General features: G+C 44.0%; 1 protein-coding gene and 1 long non-coding RNA gene across 2 annotated transcripts in view; one reads left to right on the forward strand and one right to left on the reverse strand.

The window, feature by feature from the left end:
* Positions 1–19,755, reverse strand: part of TSHR (thyroid stimulating hormone receptor) — a 61,519-nt gene that overhangs the window by 23,879 nt on the left and 17,885 nt on the right. The window contains exons 3-8 of the mRNA XM_079988958.1: positions 16,988–17,059; positions 15,498–15,572; positions 8,309–8,383; positions 7,076–7,168; positions 6,378–6,455; positions 5,779–5,847 (exon numbers count right to left, since the gene is read on the reverse strand). Of these exons, the coding sequence (XP_079845084.1) occupies positions 5,779–5,847; positions 6,378–6,455; positions 7,076–7,168; positions 8,309–8,383; positions 15,498–15,572; positions 16,988–17,059 (462 nt within the window). The remainder of the gene's footprint in view (positions 1–5,778; positions 5,848–6,377; positions 6,456–7,075; positions 7,169–8,308; positions 8,384–15,497; positions 15,573–16,987; positions 17,060–19,755) is intronic.
* LOC307223242 lies at positions 4,353–7,168 on the forward strand. The gene is made up of 3 exons (XR_013842044.1): positions 4,353–4,417; positions 6,292–6,457; positions 7,090–7,168. It is a non-coding gene; the product is annotated as an uncharacterized lncRNA (long non-coding RNA).

The following is a 19,755-nucleotide window of genomic DNA, read 5'->3' on the forward strand; positions in this document are numbered from 1 at the left end:
TGAAACGTAGCTATCTGGTTCTACCAAGAAGGCAACACAGACTTTCAAACCAATGGCACGTTCATAACAATGCCTTAGCAAGGAGGGGCTGCAATGACAGCTGCCAACTTCAACATCTAAGAGCCAGAATGTAGGATTTCCTGATGTTAATGGATTTCAGTTGCTTAAACCTTTTCTTTTAATAGTATCCAAAAGGATTTTTCTTGCTAACTCACTTTATTGTTATGTTTTTGTTGGTACAACATCTAGAGAACTTATTTTAATAAATGTTAAAGGTGATTAATAAAGAAAGTAAGACAAAACATGCTAAAAGGCATACAGACGTTTAAGGGACTGTCTAGTTTGGCCCTTGTCTGTGCTCCCTGTGGGGGGAGTTCGCCTTTCTATTTACAGCAGGGAGGGACATTTATGAGTAAAGATTTGGAAGATGGTCTGCGCAGACGGTCTTCTGTCTGCGCAAGCAAGCATATGTGCATGTGCGCACAAGCTTGGCCTCTTTTGTCTAGTTACCTATAGCACAAGCATCACATTTGTTGTTGTTTAGTCGTTTAGTCGTGTCCGACTCTTCGTGACCCCATGGACCAGAGAACGCCAGGCACTCCTGTCCTCCACTGCCCCCCGCAGCTTGGTCAGACTCATGCTGGTAACCTCGAAAACACTATCCAACCATCTCGTCCTCTGTCGCCCCCTTCTCCTTGTGCCCTCCATCTTTCCCAACATCAGGGTCTTCTCCAGGGAGTCTTCTCTTCTCATGAGGTGGCCAAAGTACTGGAGCCTCAGCTTCAGGATCTGTCCTTCCAGTGAGCACTCAGGGCTGATTTCCTTCAGAATGGAGAGGTTTGATCTTCTTGCAGTCCATGGGACTCTCAAGAGTCTCCTCCAGCACCATAATTCAAAAGCATCAATTCTTCGGTGATCAGCCTTCACATACACATCACATACTTCAGCATCACATACGGAGGTACAAAAATAAATCGGGGGGTGGGAAAGATCTGAATGGTAGACAGAATATCTTGTCTATCTGCCTTTCTAAATCTTACACATATTCTGAAAAGGCTCTGACCTTTTTTCGTTTCTTTGATCCGAGGAATTTATTAATGTTATTATTCCACGGGGATTGACTGGCTTAAAAAAGCCTTCTATGATAAAAGCCTTTTTCTATGAGGGTTAGAAGTTCAAACTGAATTGGTTTCGGAGAAGCATTGTTACTTAGGAGCTGCCCACATCTTTCACAATGGTTTTGTTGGCAGACCACCTCTGCGTTACAAAGGTGACATGAAGGCTGGCAACATCAACCCTGCGGTGCAGGAATCCCCTACGGATAACCACAGTGCCTGGAGACAAACAGACAGACAGGTTGTGTATCTACAGCAGTGACCAGACAGGTTGTGTATCTACAGCAGAGAGAAGCAACACCATGGTGCACCTGTAGCAGCACAACCAGATGCCTTCATCTGCAACATCTGCAACAAAACAGGTCTATCTACAGCCACAGCAGGCTCTGCAACCCTCCAAGAGTTTGACTTCATCCCCAAAGGCTCATTCCTCCACCGTCTCCCGAGACAGATGGATGCCAGCCAACCAACCCTGCCTAACTCCATGCCAGAAAGAACATTCTGTTATTCTTTTCTCAACACCTTTTTCTTCAGTGATATATGTAAATGGTGACCAGGCATCAATGGGGTCATATCAGTGCTCAAAATGGCCAAAAAGAGCTTGGTGTCCATGTCAACTATTTATTTGATGTAGCTGTTCAAATATTTTGAATTTCCTTATAAAGCTGACTCGAGGCATTTTGAGGTCTGGGATGAAGGACAAGATGGCGCCCCCTTCCAATCCCATTTACAGAAGCCAACTACCGTATACTGCCAGTTGAACCTTCATGGGGCAGCATACTACAAAATTATTTAAGGCAGCAATATAGCTTAGGAGGAGGTACAGGGCAAATCATGGGGCACATACAGCTCTATCCTTGAACCTCCTCTCCATTAATCCCTGCCTGCCTCTCCAGCAATCTCTATCTGGGCCATCAAGCTACACAAAACCAATAACCTAATGACCAACGTCCCTCCCCGAAAACCCCCCCCAGACACTTGTGGCTCTGTGGTCATATCCACAAGTATTGAAATGCAGTTTCTCTCTGCTCCTTTTTTGGAGCTCCACAAGTGGTCCTTCTGAACCTGGAACTATGTTCAATATGTTTTGTTTGGAATGCAACAAGTCCATCTTTCTTCTCCTATTTCTTATCTGGAAGGGCATAAAACGATAACAGGCGCCCATCAGGTTGCTGTAGCATGAGTCAAAATAACAGGGCCATCCAAAATCGGCATTCCAGCCTCTCTCAGGTAGGAGCCAAAGATCAGATGCTGAAAATCCAAGCCTTGAGACAGCCTGAAACTTGGTCAGTTGTCTTAGACTGGAGCTGGGACACTGTGCCAAAACGAAAGCAGAGCTGGGCTAGACCAAAGAAGCATCAGAATTTTTCCTAATTCTTGCTGTGTGAGAAGACAAGTCGAAGCCAGAGCAGAGTGCAGACCAATTCGGCTTCCAAACAAGAATGAAACACAATTTAAGACTATGAAGCAATGGCAGAATGGAACAGGGGGAAAGGCAGAAAGCTTTTTGCTAAGGCAACATTCCCGTATGTAATATATGAACATCTGGCTGGAGAGGAGGACCAGATTGGCAAAATCTCTTTTAGGAGAGGGAGGCGCAAGGAATTTAGGAGCACAGTGCATGTATATTCAGTAGAGGCATTTGTCTATAGGTACTATACATTTCAAACACATTCCCCCCTTCCCCAACAATCCTAGGAACTATAGTTTGTTAAGAGTGCTGGGAATTGCGCCTCAATAAAGGTAAGCTACAGTTCCCAGAATGTGGGGTGGGAGATATGCTTTAAATATATATGTGCTTTGTAACGATTTGTTGGGTCTCTGGACAGTAATAAAGATTGTTGTTGTTGTTGTTGTTAAATATATATATGCAGCCAAACAGATGAATGGGGAAAGCTTTCAGACTGGTTTGTCAATGGAAAAGTCCAAGTCACATACCTGTGTCTCACTTACACCCCAAGCTATACCTAATTTTGAGTCCTCAACTCTTTAGCTTCCTTCTTTCCACTTCACTTTAAAAGCACTTTGTGTAAGCAACAACCAAACCAACCAAGCTGCTAGAATTACACTTTCAAAAATAAATTTCGCTGTCAGGGCATGTCTTCATTATTTTAGAATCCATTACTAAAATGCTAAAGCAGTTTGTTTTAGTTGCGAGTCCCTGAGCCAAGGAAGCTAATCAGGATTCATGCTGGAATTACCTAGCGTTACCATATTTTTAAACATTTCTAGCACATCAAGAGACACCAAAAAAAGAACTTGAAAAGCATGCCCTGTGGCTTTTGGCTAGAAGCAACACTTGCTCTCTCCCCACAAAAACCCACCCTCCCCCCAAAAAAAATTATATTAGTACTGTCATTCATATGTTTGACTGAAGCTAAGGAGCATCAAGTGCCAGTGAAGTTTATTATTTCTGAAAGGAAAGATGGGGGGTAATCCTGTACGGTCATTTTAGATTCCAACGTATGTGAATTGCCTCCTTTTCCAGGCAGTTGTCATTCATGATGACACACCAGTCTGCGATACAAGAGTTTATTTTAAGGGAAGAGAAAGATACTTGTGGGGCTCAATTTTACAACACCAATTTACAGTTGACGTTTATGTTATATTTTAAAGCACCATACAGTTCAACTGCTCCAAATGGGAGCTCTTTTTAAAAAGAATAAAATAAAGTATGGTCCACAGTAGGGATGAAGATGATACTACAAAAATGCTTGCAAGCCAATTCAGGTGACAAACCAGGAAAGTTAGGCTAAACCAGGTGGGACATTTGTCATGTAGTTTGGTGCTGCAAAGGGTTAGGAATGCAGGAAGCTGCCTTATAATGAGTCAGACCATCTAGTCCAGTGTTTCCCAACCTTGTGCCTCCAGCTGTTTTTTGGACTACAATTCCCATCATCCCTTACCACTGGTCTTGCTAGTCAGGGATGATGGGAGTTGTAGTTCAAAAACAGCTGGAGGCACAAGGTTGGGAAACACTGATCTAGTCTAATGTTGTCTACACTGACTGGCAGGAGTTTTGTACGTGTGTGCATATGAAGAAGTAAGCAAATGTAAGTGTCCGCACCTACAAAGAATAGAATAGAATCAACTGCACAGCAAGCAGTGATTTTTTGCTTATTCATTTGGCATGATCTGCTAAGACTACGGCACAATTAGCCTGAGTGTTTAGTTTAGCACTTAGATTAAAGCTAGCCTTGAATATTCTGTTAAAGGAGATTTATACTTTGTTTCTACAGGTGCCTGGAAATGACCAGCTTGTAAAAACACGAGTTCCTTTTCAAAAACACAAGTTACTCATGGTGAGCACAAAGTCAGATTTTCAGATGAGGTGTGGCTGTTTTGTTTCAAATAGTATGAAATTGAGGTTCCAAGAGGTTTAGTTCCATTGCAGCCAGAGGATTTTCTAAGGCCCTGAAAAAGCTTGAAATGGGAGCTATTTTAATCATCGCTACCACCATGGTATCCTCATGTGCATCTATATTTTTATTTTTATTTCACTCAACAATGGTAATTTGATTAAGAAACAATCAAATTTTGTAGCTTTTAACTCATACTTTCTAAACAGCCCTTATAATTTAAAGACTTTTTGAGAAAGTGTTTTTGGGAACAAAGAACTCTCCCCCCCCCCTTTTTTTTTTGTAATGCCATATAGTGGGAAGAGGGAACTGTGGCCTTCCAGGCGTTGTCAGTTTGTTCAACTACACAACTGCAGTGGTTTTTTTGTTTCTAAACACACAATGTTGAGCTGACAAATTTATTTGTTTTGTTCTCTTTTCCCCTTCATTTTTTTGTGCTGTGTGTTTCCCCCTAATAAATTTGCAATTAAAAAAATCCAAACAACCTGGAAAAATGAAAAACAATTTCTCCAAATCTCCTTGCTTCATTTATTTCCTATTGAATTCACTGTAAATTACTGCACAAACATCTTTCTGTTTTAGAATGGGAAATGCCTGTAGTTTCAGGACTGAACATAAATTAAGTGCATGCAAGCTTTTGTTGAATTGGGAGTTCATTCCCAGGTGTTTGCTATTGTGCAATCCGCTTGTTGATATTTTTCGTTTTTTAAGATGTGAGTACTGCTTAGCAGACTCCTGAACACATGCCCCGTTTGTGTAAAATTAACACATTCAAATAAACAAACTGGAAGACAAAGACAAAAGAGAGCATTTACCTGTATGGATGGGAATAAGAAATTTAATTTCAACTTCAGCTGCAACTGGGCATGTGTGTAACCCTGTTGTTGGCATCTGTCTGCCTTCAGAGTGAACAAATGAGGTAAAATCTGAATGGAGAAAACATGGCTTCAAAGCCAGACCCATCTCAAATGTGCACAAGCCCTATGAGATGCTGTTTCACCCAAACTTGAAAACTTTTAAAAGTCGTTAGGTGCTTAATTGAACCTGGTGTGGTAAAGTGTTTAAGAGACTGAGCAATAAATCGTGATGTAACAGTTTCAAATCTCACATCTGCTATAAACTCACTACCTGGTCTTTGACAAGCCAAACTCGCTCCGTTTCAGTTCCCCCATCAGAAATAACAGGGTTAATGGCACTGACCTACTTTATAGAGTTGCTGTAAGGAGTGCAACTAGATAATGCATCCAATATTCTTTAAATACCTGAAAGCATGATGCAATTGGTAATTATTATTGATTACTTACACAGAATCTAACTTTGTTCCATTGAAGGCATGGGCGTCAACCTTTGTGAACCCATTGTTGTACAGCTTTCTGTAAACAAACAAAAAATAGATTATTAGCTGATGTGACGCAACTGTAACTAGGCTTTTTTTCTTTTGCATGCATACTGTGTCCTAACTTACTTTAGTCTCATGGCGCTGGAATGCTTGTTCCCATTACTCCCCACCCCCAAAGTATACTTTCCCCTAACTAGCATCTGAACACCTATATATTTTTGGTTTTGATGGCATTATATGAAACTCCATTATATCTTGGCCTATTTATTTTTCTTCCCACTGAAACCAATGGGAGGTAACATTTAAGAAATAAACAACTCGGGGTGAAATTCCAAACTGCCTACTTACTGCCTTGGCAGGGGCAAGCTCAGTGGGGCTTGCAAAACCGTGTCCCCTCTCCGAAACGTAGCCCCCCCCCCATCGCCTGAGGATTGCTCTGCCCATCATCTTTGCAACTGACAACTATTTTCTTATTTAGCATTACTCATTAAGGCTGACCTACTGCTTCACAACTACTGAAACGAAAAGGAGGAAGAGAAAACAACTTGTGCTCGATCAACATACAGGCTAAGGGATTCGTTGCATAGCCCATGGAATGCGTTTGCAGGCACCGAAATCATGTATGGATTATCAGCCATTTCACTGTGAAAAAGGGGGAAAGGCTTAGTATAGCAATAAAATACAATTATAACTCTGTGATTATAGATATAGATAGATAGATTATAGATATAGACACACACATACATGCTTAATTTTTCTTTAGACATTTAGACAACTGCACTGTACTGCGTGTGAGACAGCCCTTGATAACTGGAAATTTCAACTGATGCAATATCCTAATAAGGATAAACAATGGAGAAAATAATATACCAGCACTTCAGCAGCTTTGCTGCCCCCCCCCCAATTGTTTTCTTCACCCAGTTAAAGGTGCTGGTTTTGAAGAACAAAGTGCTTAACAGTCAATAAAACCACCTCCTCCTGAAGTTTCATTATGGTTTTTCTACAATTTTCAAAGGGCGGCCTCTTCAGTACTATTTATGCAACAAATTGGAGTACCCGTAACACGCAGAGAGGCTCTCTGGTGAACTCTGGCTGGAAGCAGAAATTACAACAGATAAAAAAGGGTGCCACTGAAAACAACACTTGTGATTCTTTCCTCCTCTATCCTTCATGAAGTCTAGCAGTACACAGCAGACAATGGACTACAACTTTTCTCTGCCCTGATAAACTTCATTGGCTGCCGCTCAAAGAAGAAGGGAAACTCTGATACTTGCAGCAAAAAGTTCATATCTGCTGTCACTGAGTTGATCTTCGTGAGGTCAGGGAAAACTCTGAGTCCAGTGTTCATGATCACACTGAAATAAAGCAGAGAAGGAGAATTAAATGGTGTGCCTATGTACACAAAGAGATCCATTTTATCATTTATTTATTTATTTATTTATTTAAACAGTTTATATGCTGTTTAGCAGCATAGCTCTAAGTGGTATACTGTAAGATTGCAAAAGATTTAAGATAGTGCAGATATGCCTTTAAAACAATAACTATACAATCTAGGCTAAACTAAGCTCCACTGATATAAATTAGGTTCATATACCTGTGGGAGCAAGGATTGGACTAGTTGACCTCCCAGGGTAGCATCTAAGCCAGTGATTCCTGATTGCAAGAGTGACATCTCTGCAAGACTAGGCTGCAGTGGTCTGGGTGGACAGGAGATTTATCTGAGTCTAGAGTCTACGTATATCTCATCTGTTAGGGAGATTCATTTATTGCTGTTGACAGCTGACCCTTTGAATGGCAGAAGTCTAGGGACTCAGCTACATTAGTAAAGAAAAAGCGTTTTATATGTGTTATAACACTGTGACACCAAAAGACGCTGTGGAGTCCTGCCTTTCGCCAACGTGATTTCCCATAATAAACTTTACAACGCGTTTTCCTGAAACACCTTTTTGATGTTCCTACATCCAGCCTAGGATTCCTCCCACCCAGCCCAGATAAGAAAAGTGGTAATCCACAGTGTTTGTGAAAATGAGTAATCGGTTAGCAGTGTGCATCAGACCGGGAGAGACAGAGTTAGTTTGAGCTCTGAAAACATCTGGCGGTGGGGGGACTGACTTGTTTCCCTAGGAGAGCTTAGATGAGGCAGCAGACTTCAGTTGAAGGTGTAATACTTCACCTAGGCTCAACCTGTATATTTGTAAATCATTTTTCCAAAACGCCAGTAAGCAGTGATATTTTCCTAGAAAAAGAAGTGCCAGAACTCACCATTATTGCCTCTCTTGTTCTCTTAGAAAGGCAATGGCTCCCACCTGAGAGGAGTCAGAACTGAGTTCTGGTGCCAGTAAGCCTCCATAGAATAAGAACAGGGGCACTGCTGTAAGCATGAAAAAATATCCCTATTTTGAACTATAATGTTGGTGGGTAGAACCCTGAGGTTAAAGAAGCGCCCAAATCTTACAAGAATAGCAATTCCCTAGGCTTTTGTTTTCAGTACTTACAGGTATTTCAGCAATGGGAGATTCATGAAGGCTTCAGGATCTATGTATTGTAGGTTTCTGGCATTTCGGATTTCTCTGTTCAAAATACAATCAAATGTCCACAAAGAAGATTAGTATTTCTGTTCTTGCACACCTCACATTAAACACACACACACACACACACACACACACACACCCCATAGGAAGATGCCTTATACAGAGTCAGACCACTGGTCCATCTAGCTCAGGCTTTCAGACTGGAGTATCTCCTGCTCCCCCAGAGATGCTGAGTATTGAACTTGCACACAAAACAGGTGCTCTCTGCCCCTTTAGTCTATGAAATTCTGAGAAAGCGTGTTCTCCTTCTTCTTCTCCTGGGGGCCGCCAGGACACTCCAAAGTTGGGGGGCGGGCTAATTGATCGTTGGCCACTGATGCGATTGGGGCTTCCCTTGTTGTTGGGAAGAAGTTAATGTTCCATTTATTGATTGACAGCCAGAAATAGTAAAACTCCTTGCACGAGGCTAGGGCTTCCTCTTTTCGCCCGTGTATTGGATTGCCCGTCCCTCCCTCCCTAGAATAGGGTTGTTCGCTTTGACCTTGCTATGCCTGTCATGGGGTCGTCTGCTTTGGAGCGGGGGCCTGGTAGGAATTTTGTCCATCTGGCTGATTGGCTGGGGCCATCTGGTTTTTGCCTACTGCGTAGCAAATCGTCACAACTTGTAAGGTTCGCGGTTAGGCATTGGTTTATGGTTTGGTTGGTTGAGGGGCATGGATTGGCTGTGCCTGCCCCTCTAATGCTGCTGCTGCAAGGGATTCCGTTAAAGGAATTGGGAGCTAACTATTGCTTGTCCACTCTGTCAAGGGGGCTCGGGCCATAGCAATGAGCTCCTGGTTGCACTTGGGGTGAGGGCAGGTTCCCTGCTCTGCGTAATCCCCAAGTGTATTCCCCCATTCTGACTTTCGCATCGTGCGGAATGTCAGTCTGTCCCCCATGGTGGGGGCAGATAGTCACAACCAGTGCCTACGCAACCACTCACAAATTTGTATTTTAATAAAGTTGTGGCCAAAATTATGCCAAAAATCTTTAACAAAAATTTCTGTGTGATGTGTGAGTTATTGGGGTGGACCTGGGGGCCTCGACACGCAACTGAAAAGTCCATTCTTATAAATGAGCTCCATGTGAACTATGGGCTATTAGCAAATGTTTCATCCAAATAACGTGTAACAAGCTGACCGCACTCAAAAGCAAGAGGACCTGTTTTCTGGGTGGTATGATTAGCATAATTTTCTAAAAAGATTGGATTCTGGACCCCTTTACACTTATGTAACAGAAAAGAAACACTACTTTGGCCTGCTCGTCTTTGTATATGTTGGCCTTTGTGTTAAAAAATAACAGTTGTTTAATGTTTTCGAGGTCAGGCACAAAAAAGATTTTCTGATGTGCAAAAAGATTTCAGTTATGAATATGGGTTCAGAAAGAATATTAAATTAATTAACAATAAAAACAAAGCATGCAGGGGATTTTAGCATTGCCATATGGCTGGATTCCTTCTGGCCTCCCTGGAATGTCACTATTCAAGAAGCAAAAGCCAGTACTAGAAAAGGAAAAGCCAGCCACAATATTGGTGTGTGATCTATCTATCTATCTATCTATCTATCTATCTATCTATCTATCTATCTTGTATGCCACCCCAGTCTCCGAATGGCACAAGATTCCACGGGTTCCAGGGATCACTTTCCTAGGAATGATGGACAGCAGAGACTGTGATGTCTTTATGATATATGGTTTATTTACACATATCTACAACCTGAGCCTACAATGTAGGGGCTACAGCATTAACACCCCATGAGGGTTATTGCTTCTCCCATAGGCAAAGCCTTGGATTCCAGACGAAAACAGGCATGGCTCTGTCTCTCAGCTGCCCAGCCTGCTTCTAGCTTCTAGCTCTCACACACCTCAACTCTGGCTTTTGCCTTTCTAACTAACATAGAGACCCATTGGGCCTCTGGCACAGAGCCACTTCCTTTGTTAACTTAATGGCACACCAAACCCTGTTACCTCTTCTGCTTCCGACACCTCCTCCTCCTAGCCTGTTCCTTCTTCTCCCTCTGACCATTCATCCATCCCACCACCACTCCTCTGGCTCCGAGCCTTCTTCCCATGGGGGTTCCCCAGCCTCTGTATCCAGCCAATCCATGACCCACTATCATGCCCTCCTTATGAGCGCCTTGGGAGCTATTTTTGCCTTCCATAGTGTGAGACAAAATTTTGGACCAGATGATTCTTATGCTCCTTTTTCTGGGCACTTGTCGAAGCCAGAGCAATTAGACCCTCTTTTTATGAGGAACAAGTTCTCAATTAAACAAACAAACAAAGCATTAAAAATATACAAATGGTGTGTTCACTCACTCGCTTTGCTTTAAAAATAAATGTTAACACATACATAAATATATATACTTCTGAATAGTCCTCTGTTGCATGACTGGTTTTCCCCTAAACTGTTTAAAGTAATTGAAACCAATCTTTAAACAAACTATGATGATAGTGGCTAAATATTATTTTAGAAGTAAGGCTTCTAAAATGTAATGTAACATAAATGTACGTACAGCAGACAGCATTTGTTTATTCCCCAACTGACCCTGCCCTCTGGAGAATAATTACACAGAAGCCAGTGACATTCAATTAATGCTAATGATCTAAGGGTCTCTGAAGAGAATTCAGAAAAACACTCACATTTCTGAAGGGCTTTCCCTCACAGAATGATATCTGGCATGCATAGTCAAACCTTTTAACCTTTCCCCAATTAAGTTTTCTTGTCCTAATTGACAAGAGGTATGGTTAGATGAGTGTGTCCTTTGGGCTTCATAATCCTGTTTAGCAGCACAATCTAGCAGTTGCAAATAGACTGTGGAGATAAATTAATATTATGCAACTTTCCGAATGCTGCAAAACAAACCCACCAGTTAATGGCACTAGCATGTCATATCGGTGTTCATTGTTAGTGCCTCTGTATGAATAGGGGTTTTCATTCATTTTTTTTTTTTTTTTGGTAATGTAGTTTTTATTCATTTTCATCTATGGGTTTTCTTCTATAGCTGGTATATTTTTCCCTAGATTAAATATACTGAAGCATATACTATTACATAGTTCACCACAAAGTTAATTGTTTCTTTTTTGGCAATCACTCGTAGCCGAGTAAGATTGTCTTCCATGAACACAGTCTTAGCAGTGAGTCTGTAAGTGACTGTGGAGGCCAATTCTGGATCCACACGTCCTTCCACAGTGGGGACATAGGTTTCCAGGTGGGAGTTGATCACGGGGAGGATTTGCCAAACATGCCTTCCTCTTAGCTCGTTTTTCCTTTGTGCCCTGAGTTTGTGCTTCTTCCAAGTCCACGACACCTTTGGTAAAGGCTGTTCTCCAACTGGAACGCTTGCAGGCCAGTGTTTCCCAGTTATCAGCACTTATACTATATTTTTTAAGATTTGCCTTGAGAACATTCTTAAGCTGGGAATAGAGTAGTTGCTTTGGAAGATAATAATCAGGCATTCACATAGTTAAGCAGTCATTGGAAGATATATATCCAAAAGAGAGACTAGGGATTTGGAATAAGCAGCAGATTAGGGAGCTGTGGAACTGACATTCTTATTTAGCTCTTTAAATATTAAAAAAATAATATTGATATTTGAAAATTAACAGTTTTGAAGAGATAAATGCATCTCTTGATAACCTTAAAATAATAATAATAATAATAATAATAATTTATTATTTATATCCCGCCCATCTGGCTGGGCCTTCCCAGCCACTCTGGGCGGCTTCCATAAAAACCAAAAATACAGTAAAATCACACGTTAAAAACTTCCCTGAACAGGGCTGCCTTAAGATGTCTTCTGAATGTCAGGTAGTTGTTTATCGCTTTGACATCTGCTGGAAGGGCGTTCCACAGGGTGGGCGCCACTACCGAGAAGGCTCTCTGCCTGGTTCCCTGTAGCTTTGCTTCTCGCAATGAGGGAACCGCCAGAAGGCCCTCGGCGCTGGACCTCAGCGTCCGGGCAGAATGATGGGGGTGGAGACGCTCCTTCAAGTATACTGGACCGAGGCCATTTAGGGCTTTAAAGGTCAGCACTAACACTTTGAATTGTGCTCGGAAACATACTGGGAGCCAATGTAGGTCTTTCAAGACCGGTGTTATATGGTCTCGGCGGCCGCTCCCAGTCACCAGTCTAGCTGCCGCATTCTGGATTAGTTGTAGTTTCCGAGTCACCTTCAAAGGTAGCCCCACGTAGAGTGCATTGCAGTAGTCCAAGCGGGAGATAACCAGAGCATGCACCACTCTGGCGAGACAGTCCGCAGGCAGATAGGGTCTCAGCCTACGTACCAGATGGAGCTGGTAAACAGCTGCCCTGGACACAGATTTGACCTGTGCCTCCATGGACAGCTGTGAGTCCAAAATGACTCCCAGGCTGCGCACCTGGTCCTTCAGGGGCACAGTTACCCCATTCAGGACCAGGGAATCCTCCACACCTGCCCGCCTCCTGTCCCCCAGAAACAGTACTTCTGTCTTGTCAGGATTCAACCTCAATCTGTTAGCCGCCATCCATCCTCCAACCGCCTCCAGACACTCACACAGGACCTTCACTGCCCTCACTGGTTCTGATTTAAAAGAGAGGTAGAGCTGGGTATCATCTGCATACTGATGAACACCCAGCCCAAACCTCCTGATGATCTCTCCCAGCGGCTGCATGTAGATGTTGAAAAGCATGGGGGAGAGGACAGAACCCTGAGGCACCCCACAAATGAGAGCCCAGGGGTCTGAACACTCATCCCCCACCACCACTTTCTGAACACGGCCCAGGAGGAAGGAGCGGAACCACTGTAGGACAGTGCCCCCAGCTCCCAGCCCCTCAAGACGGTCCAGAAGGATGTTATGGTCGATGGTATCAAACGCCGCTGAGAGATCCAGCAGAACTAGGAAACAGCTCTCACCTTTGTCCCTAGCCCGCCGGAGATCATCAACCAGTGCGACCAAGGCAGTTTCAGTCCCATGATGAGGCCTGAATCCCGACTGGAAGGGATCCAAATGGTCCGCTTCTTCCAGGCGTGCCTGGAGTTGTTCGGCAACCGCTCGCTCTATCACCTTGCCCAAGAATGGAAGATTTGAGACTGGGCGATAGTTGGCCATTGTGGCCGCATCTAAAGATGGTTTTTTAAGAAGCGGTTTAATAACTGCCTCTTTCAGCGGGTCTGGGAAGGCTCCCTCACGGAGGGAAGCATTCACCACCCCACGAAGCCCATCGCCCAGTCCTTCCTGGCTAGCTTTTATAAGCCAGGATGGGCAAGGATCCAGGAGACAGGTGGTTGGTTTCACTCGTCCAAGCAGCCTGTCCACATCCTCGGAGGTAACAGATTGGAATTGATCCCACTCAACTTGACTAGACAGAACTCTAGCACTCTCCCGCCCTGGCCCTGCTCCCACGGTGGAGTCTACTTCTTCCCGAATCTGAGCGATTTTATCTGCAAAAAACTTTGCAAAATCATTGCAGGAGAACATGTGGCCCGTACTGGGCCCCGATGTTACAGGTGGTTCCGCTAAATTGTGAACCACCTGAAAAAGTCTCCTGCTGCTGTTTTCTGCAGATGCAATAGAGGCGGTGAAGAAATTCTTCTTCGCCGTCGCTATCGCCACTTGGTAGGCTCGACGTTGAGCTCTAACCTGTGTCCGATCAGATTCGGAATGAGTTATCCGCCACCGGCGCTCTAGCCGTCTCAAAGATTGTTTCATTGCCCTCAGATCCGTGGAAAACCACGGGGCTCTCCGGGCTCCATGCAATCGGAGAGGGCGCTTCGGAGACAAACAGTCAATAGCCCTGGTTAACTCCGCATTCCAGCGGGCCACCAGGGAATCGGCTGAAAGGCCATCAACATGGGATAAAGCATCCCCTACCACTCTCTGGAAACCATTTGGATCCATTAAGTGGCGGGGGCGGACCATCCGAATTGGTCCCACCTCCCTGCAGAGGGGATGGGTCGCAGAGAAGTCCATTTGCACCAGGAAGTGATCTGACCATGGCACTTCTTTTGTTTCACTTTTACTTAGTGTCAGATCACCAACATCCATAGAGGTAAACACCAGGTCCAAGGCATGTCCGCGGCTATGGGTTGGGCCAGACTTATTCAGGGACAGCCCCATGGAGGCCATGCTTTCCACGAAGTCCCGAGCTGCCCCTTGTAAGGTCGTGTCGGCATGGATGTTAAAATCCCCTAGGACGACCAAGCTAGGTGTCTCCAGGAGAACATCCGCCACAACCTGAAGCAGCTCGGGCAGGGAATCCTTGGTGCAGCGGGGAGGTCGGTACACCAAAAGGAATCCTGTACTGCCCCTATTGCCCAACTTCCAGAACATGCACTCAGAAAACTGGGTCTTCCCAATAGGACGCCTGGTGCAAACTAATGACTTTCTAAAAATCACTGCAACCCCCCCTCCCCGCCCACATGACCTGGGTTGCTGTGCGTAAGAGAAACCTGGTGGACAAGCAGCGGCAAGGACAGGCCCATCTGCTTCATCCAACCAAGTCTCTGTTACACATGCCAGGTCAAGTCCTCCATCCATGATCAAGTCATGGATGGCAGTGGTCTTATGAATCATTGACCTGGCATTGCACAGCAGCACCTTCAGGTCATGTGGGTATCCCTTGCTGATTCTAGTATCCATCCGGTCAGGACCAGACCCGGAGGCAGGAATAGTCCTCAGACAACGACTAAACCTGCCTCCTCTGTAATGACATGGTCTGGTCTTAGCGTAACTCCTCCTCCTACCCGTGATCACTGAGATCGGTTGTCCCAGTGCATCCCCCGCTGTGGAACATGCCCCAGCCATTTTGTGGGCTGGGGCCCACTCCCCGGCAGCCCTGACCCCTCCCCCTAAGAACAAAATAACAACTTATACAAACAAACAAAACCAATAAAACAATACAAACAAAAAAATTTAAAAATTACAAAAACATCAAAATAAAAAAAATAATTCCCCAAACCCAACCAAACATCCATCCCACCCCCACCCCCCACATACAAAAAATCCAAAAGAATTTTTTAAAAAACTGATCTACTGTAGCCAAGTTCACACAACCAGCTTAACACATTTTACCAGCTGTTTTTGCATCATATCATAGGACAAGTTCAAATTATTCAAGGATTTTCATCTACTTACATATGAGTGACTTTGTTTAGATTTCTGAAAGAATGAGCCTCCAGCATCTGCAGCACTGCATCTATGGTGATATAGCTACATGGGAGAAAAATGGGAAGGGAGGTCATACACAAAGGCAGATGGAAATGTATGAGTTCATTGTATCTATTCTCTGTAAGTATTCCTCTGCTCCAGGGAGAGTCAATGTTGTGCTCTCCAGATGTTGGGCTACAAGTCCCATTGTCCCTGATCATTTTGGTTGGAGCTGATGGGAGCTGGAGTCCAACCACATTGGGAGGTTAGCTGCCCCTCTTTCCTTTCATTGTTCTTAATTGGCTATGTTGGAATGGAATTCTAAACAACAAGTTGGTGCCTTGGACTTCTGCATAATCTCTGCCTCTTTTGACACAGCTGCAAGGATTTGCTTCTACAAGTAACCACAGTCTGCTGTTATCTCTGAACTGGGACAGGCTGTGGCTAGTTTTAGCTATGGTTTGTCTGAACAAGCCAGCTCCAAACTGCACTTCTCAGTCCTGGCTGGTTCAGATAAACCATCATTAAAACTAACTGCAGTGCTTGCAGTTTCAGGGAATCCAATTCCCTATGCAGAGACAGAAGTGTCTTCCCAGGTGGGGCCGTTATGCTAGTGTCCCAGCAGATGGGTCCCAGCAGATGGTAGTCACTGTTACTTTCTGAGAGGGGGCATTGGCACGGTACCCATGCACCACCGGCAGCCCTAGACTGGCTCTTGTTTCCACCATGCCAACCTCCCCATTCCCAGTAAGCAATAATAGTGACCAACCTGCCAGGAAGCTAGCATAGGAGTTCAACCCTACTTGGTGAACCACTTCTGTGCAAGGCTCTTGCAAGCCTTCCTCAGCATGGAACAAATGGACCAGTAATCTGCGTTAGAGTAATGATGGCAGGGGAATCACACCAAAAGGTGATCAAAAGGTTAATTTGTACTTATGGTTTTTTAAGCAGTTAGTAATGCAACATCTGGCTGCAGAGATAAATAACAGTTCTGATTGCGTCCAGAGAACTACGGTTGCAAGGCAGGCTTGTGTTCGTGGCAGGATGTTACTTAGCAACCAGGTAGGACCACAGAATATTTGTTTAGTCTGGACATAGCAGTGATGGAGAAGCTATGGTCCTTCAGATGTTGCTGGACTCCAATTCCAATCATCCTTAAGCACTGGCTACCATGGCAGGGGCTGATGAGTTACGATTCCAATAACGTGTGGAGGGCAACATCCCTGGTGTATTATTAATTTATTTCATTTTGGCACCCTCACTTTGGAACTTCCTGCCTATTGACATCAGGCTTGAACCGTTTTGTTCACCTCACCTGTTTGTTACTCAGTTAAGTTTGCCTGGTGTGTGTTTTTTTTTTACTTCTTGGATTCAGTCAGCTTTATTCAGCTACTTCTGCTAACAATTCGAGCTACCGAAGTTGTTTTTAATGCTTTACCCCATTTTAATATAAAAACACATTTGGGGTTGGAACTTACATCCTGGAGATGTTGGGAAGATTGGAGAATGCTTCTCTAGGAATTATTCTCAAATGGGTTTCCATAAACCTCCTGTAGGAACAAAACTCTGTCAGTTCAAGAGACTTACAGATTAAAAAACCTTATTCTGTTTCTCAGAGTAGAGTGGAACTTACCGGTATGTTGGGGGCAGAAGGAGAAATGATTACAGACACAAGGCTGGTGGAGATGAGAGAATATGATGAGAGTATATGACAGGGGTCAGCAGTGTTTGGGCCAGGGGTCACATTTTGAATTTTAAGAGAGTGCTGGGGGCACCAGCCACAAAATGGCTGCCTTGGAGGCATGACATAACACTAAATTAGAGTACAATCATGATGAGACTTTCCACAGAATTTGATTTGATTTGGGATAGGGACATGGTAAATGGGGAACACAGTCTCTTCCAGTGCCACAGTTCAAATCAAAGGCAGACTTTATGTTAAGCTGCTTTAAAGTAAATTTAAAAATAGGGAACGATCCAGTCGTGCCTCTTCTATATACTATACAGTCCCCTTCCTCAAAGAGAAAAATAATGCTTGTTTGTATCCTCTAAATCACATTTCAACAATAAATTTTAGCATGTTTCCCTCTCTTTCCCTACCTTGTAGGACTCCTTGTTATTTTAAACTAAATATTAAGAACCTAAAAAGACACCTGCTAGATCAGGACACACAGCTTAATGGGTTCATTGCTAAATCTGTACACCATGGAACAGCTCCCCAAATGTGCCTATTATTAAAAAAAGTTTTTTTAAAAAAGTTGTTTATTATGCCTCATATTGCAGCTGGTAGAATTTTTGTCTAATAATGTCAGTCTTCATGGCTTTACCACATCTGCACAATTAATTATACAATATACACTCAAAACAATAGGATTAGTGGAACAGGAAGGCTGAAATCTGTGTGTCAGACTGAATCCTATTATTTTTTCACTTAGGAAGCAGGATGAAAAGCTATTAATATGACATCTATTAAAAACTCCCCACTCCTTACCCTAGTATCTTCCATAAATATTTTCCAAAATGTTGAAAGGAAACCCTTTAAACCAGGCACCCCCAAACTCGCCCCTCCAGATGTTTTAGGCCTACAACTCGCATAATCCCTAGCTAACAGGACCAGTGGTCAGTGATGATGGGAATTGTAGTCCCAAAACATCTGGAGGGCCGGGTTTGGGGATGCCTGCTTTAGACAGAACATCTAATACTTCATGGTTAATTTCAACAACAATCACACAATCACAAAGGGCAAGGCAATGTCGATATTAAAGTAAGTATTTTAAATCCAGGCATTCCTAGTGCCAAATCCTGTTATTCACAGCCGAAATCTCTCAGTGACTTACGAATAAGTTATGATATGTTAATGGAGGCACTGTCATGCCTACCATTAATGACCATAAACCATAATTGGAGGAAGTCGTAACAATGAAATATCCAAAAGCTTGTAGTGCACTTCTGAATGAGCTAGTCTTGTTTCTGAAGTCAAAACTAATGACTAATTGTTCCATTTTTTTATTTCTGAATTTTGTACAGAGTACTTCATGCCTTTTCATTATCTGCAGTCATTGTGCATTGATTAAATAGTGCAACATAAGAAGCTAAAAACATAAGAAGAGCCTGCTGGATCAGGTCAATAGCCCATCTAAGTCCAGCATCCTGGTCTCACAGGGACCAACTAGATACCTGTGGGAAAGCTGCAAGCAGGCTTGCAGCCCAAGAACCCTCTCCCCTCCTGTGGTTTGGAGCAACTGGCATTCAGAAGAATTACTGCCTCCAACTGTGCAGGCAGAATAAGGTAAAGATAAAAAGGTAAAGGACCCCTGGATGGTTAAGTCCAGTCAAAGGCGACTATGAGGTTGCAGTGCTCATCTCGCTTTACGGGCTGAGGGAGCCGGCATTTGTCCACAGACAGCTTTCCGGGTCATGTGGCCAGCAGGACTAAACCGCTACTGGCACACGGAAGACCATGATGAGTGCCAGAGTGCATGGAAACAGCGTTTACCTTCCTGCCGCAGTGGTACCTAGTTATCTACTTGCACTGGCGTGCTTTCAAACTGATAGGTTGGCAGGAGCTGGGACCGAGCAACGGGAGCTCACTTCATAGCGGAGATTCGAACCGCCGACCTTCCGATCAGCAAGCCCAAGAGGCTCAGTGGTTTAGACCACAGCGCCAGAATATAACCATCATGGCTAGTAGCCATCAATAGCCCTCTCTTCCATGAAGTTTTCTTTTAAAGCCATCTAGGTTGGTAGCCACCATTGCTTCTTCTGATTAGTGAGTTTCACTGCCTGAGAAACGACTTTCTTTCATCTGTCCTGAATCACTTGATGTCCACGAGTACTACAGTGGTACCTCGGGTTACATACGCTTCAGGTTACATACGCTTCAGGTTACACACTCCGCTAACCTAGAAATAGTGCTTCAGGTTAAGAACTTTGCTTCAGGATAAGAACAGAAAGCGGGAGACTTCCGGGTTAGCACCTCCGGTAATGGCGGAATTCCTCTGATTGGGAGGAATTTGCTTCGTAGGAATCCGGGTCTGGCCGCCACGGCGAAGGCGGAGACCCACTAGAAATCACAGGCGGGTGAAGCCTGTGAACATGGGATTCGGTTGACACCTTTTGTGCCTCCCCTACTCGTGGGGAAACCTGGTTTCGGGGATCCGGAGCGACGTGGGGTGAGCGGCGCGGTGCTTCGAATTGACTGCTTCTTCCACGGAGCGAAGCCGCATAGCTGTTGCCGGAGAGTGCT

Source organism: Podarcis cretensis, assembly GCF_951804945.1.
Source record: "Podarcis cretensis genome assembly, chromosome: 1".
Classification (NCBI taxonomy): domain Eukaryota; kingdom Metazoa; phylum Chordata; class Lepidosauria; order Squamata; family Lacertidae; genus Podarcis; species Podarcis cretensis.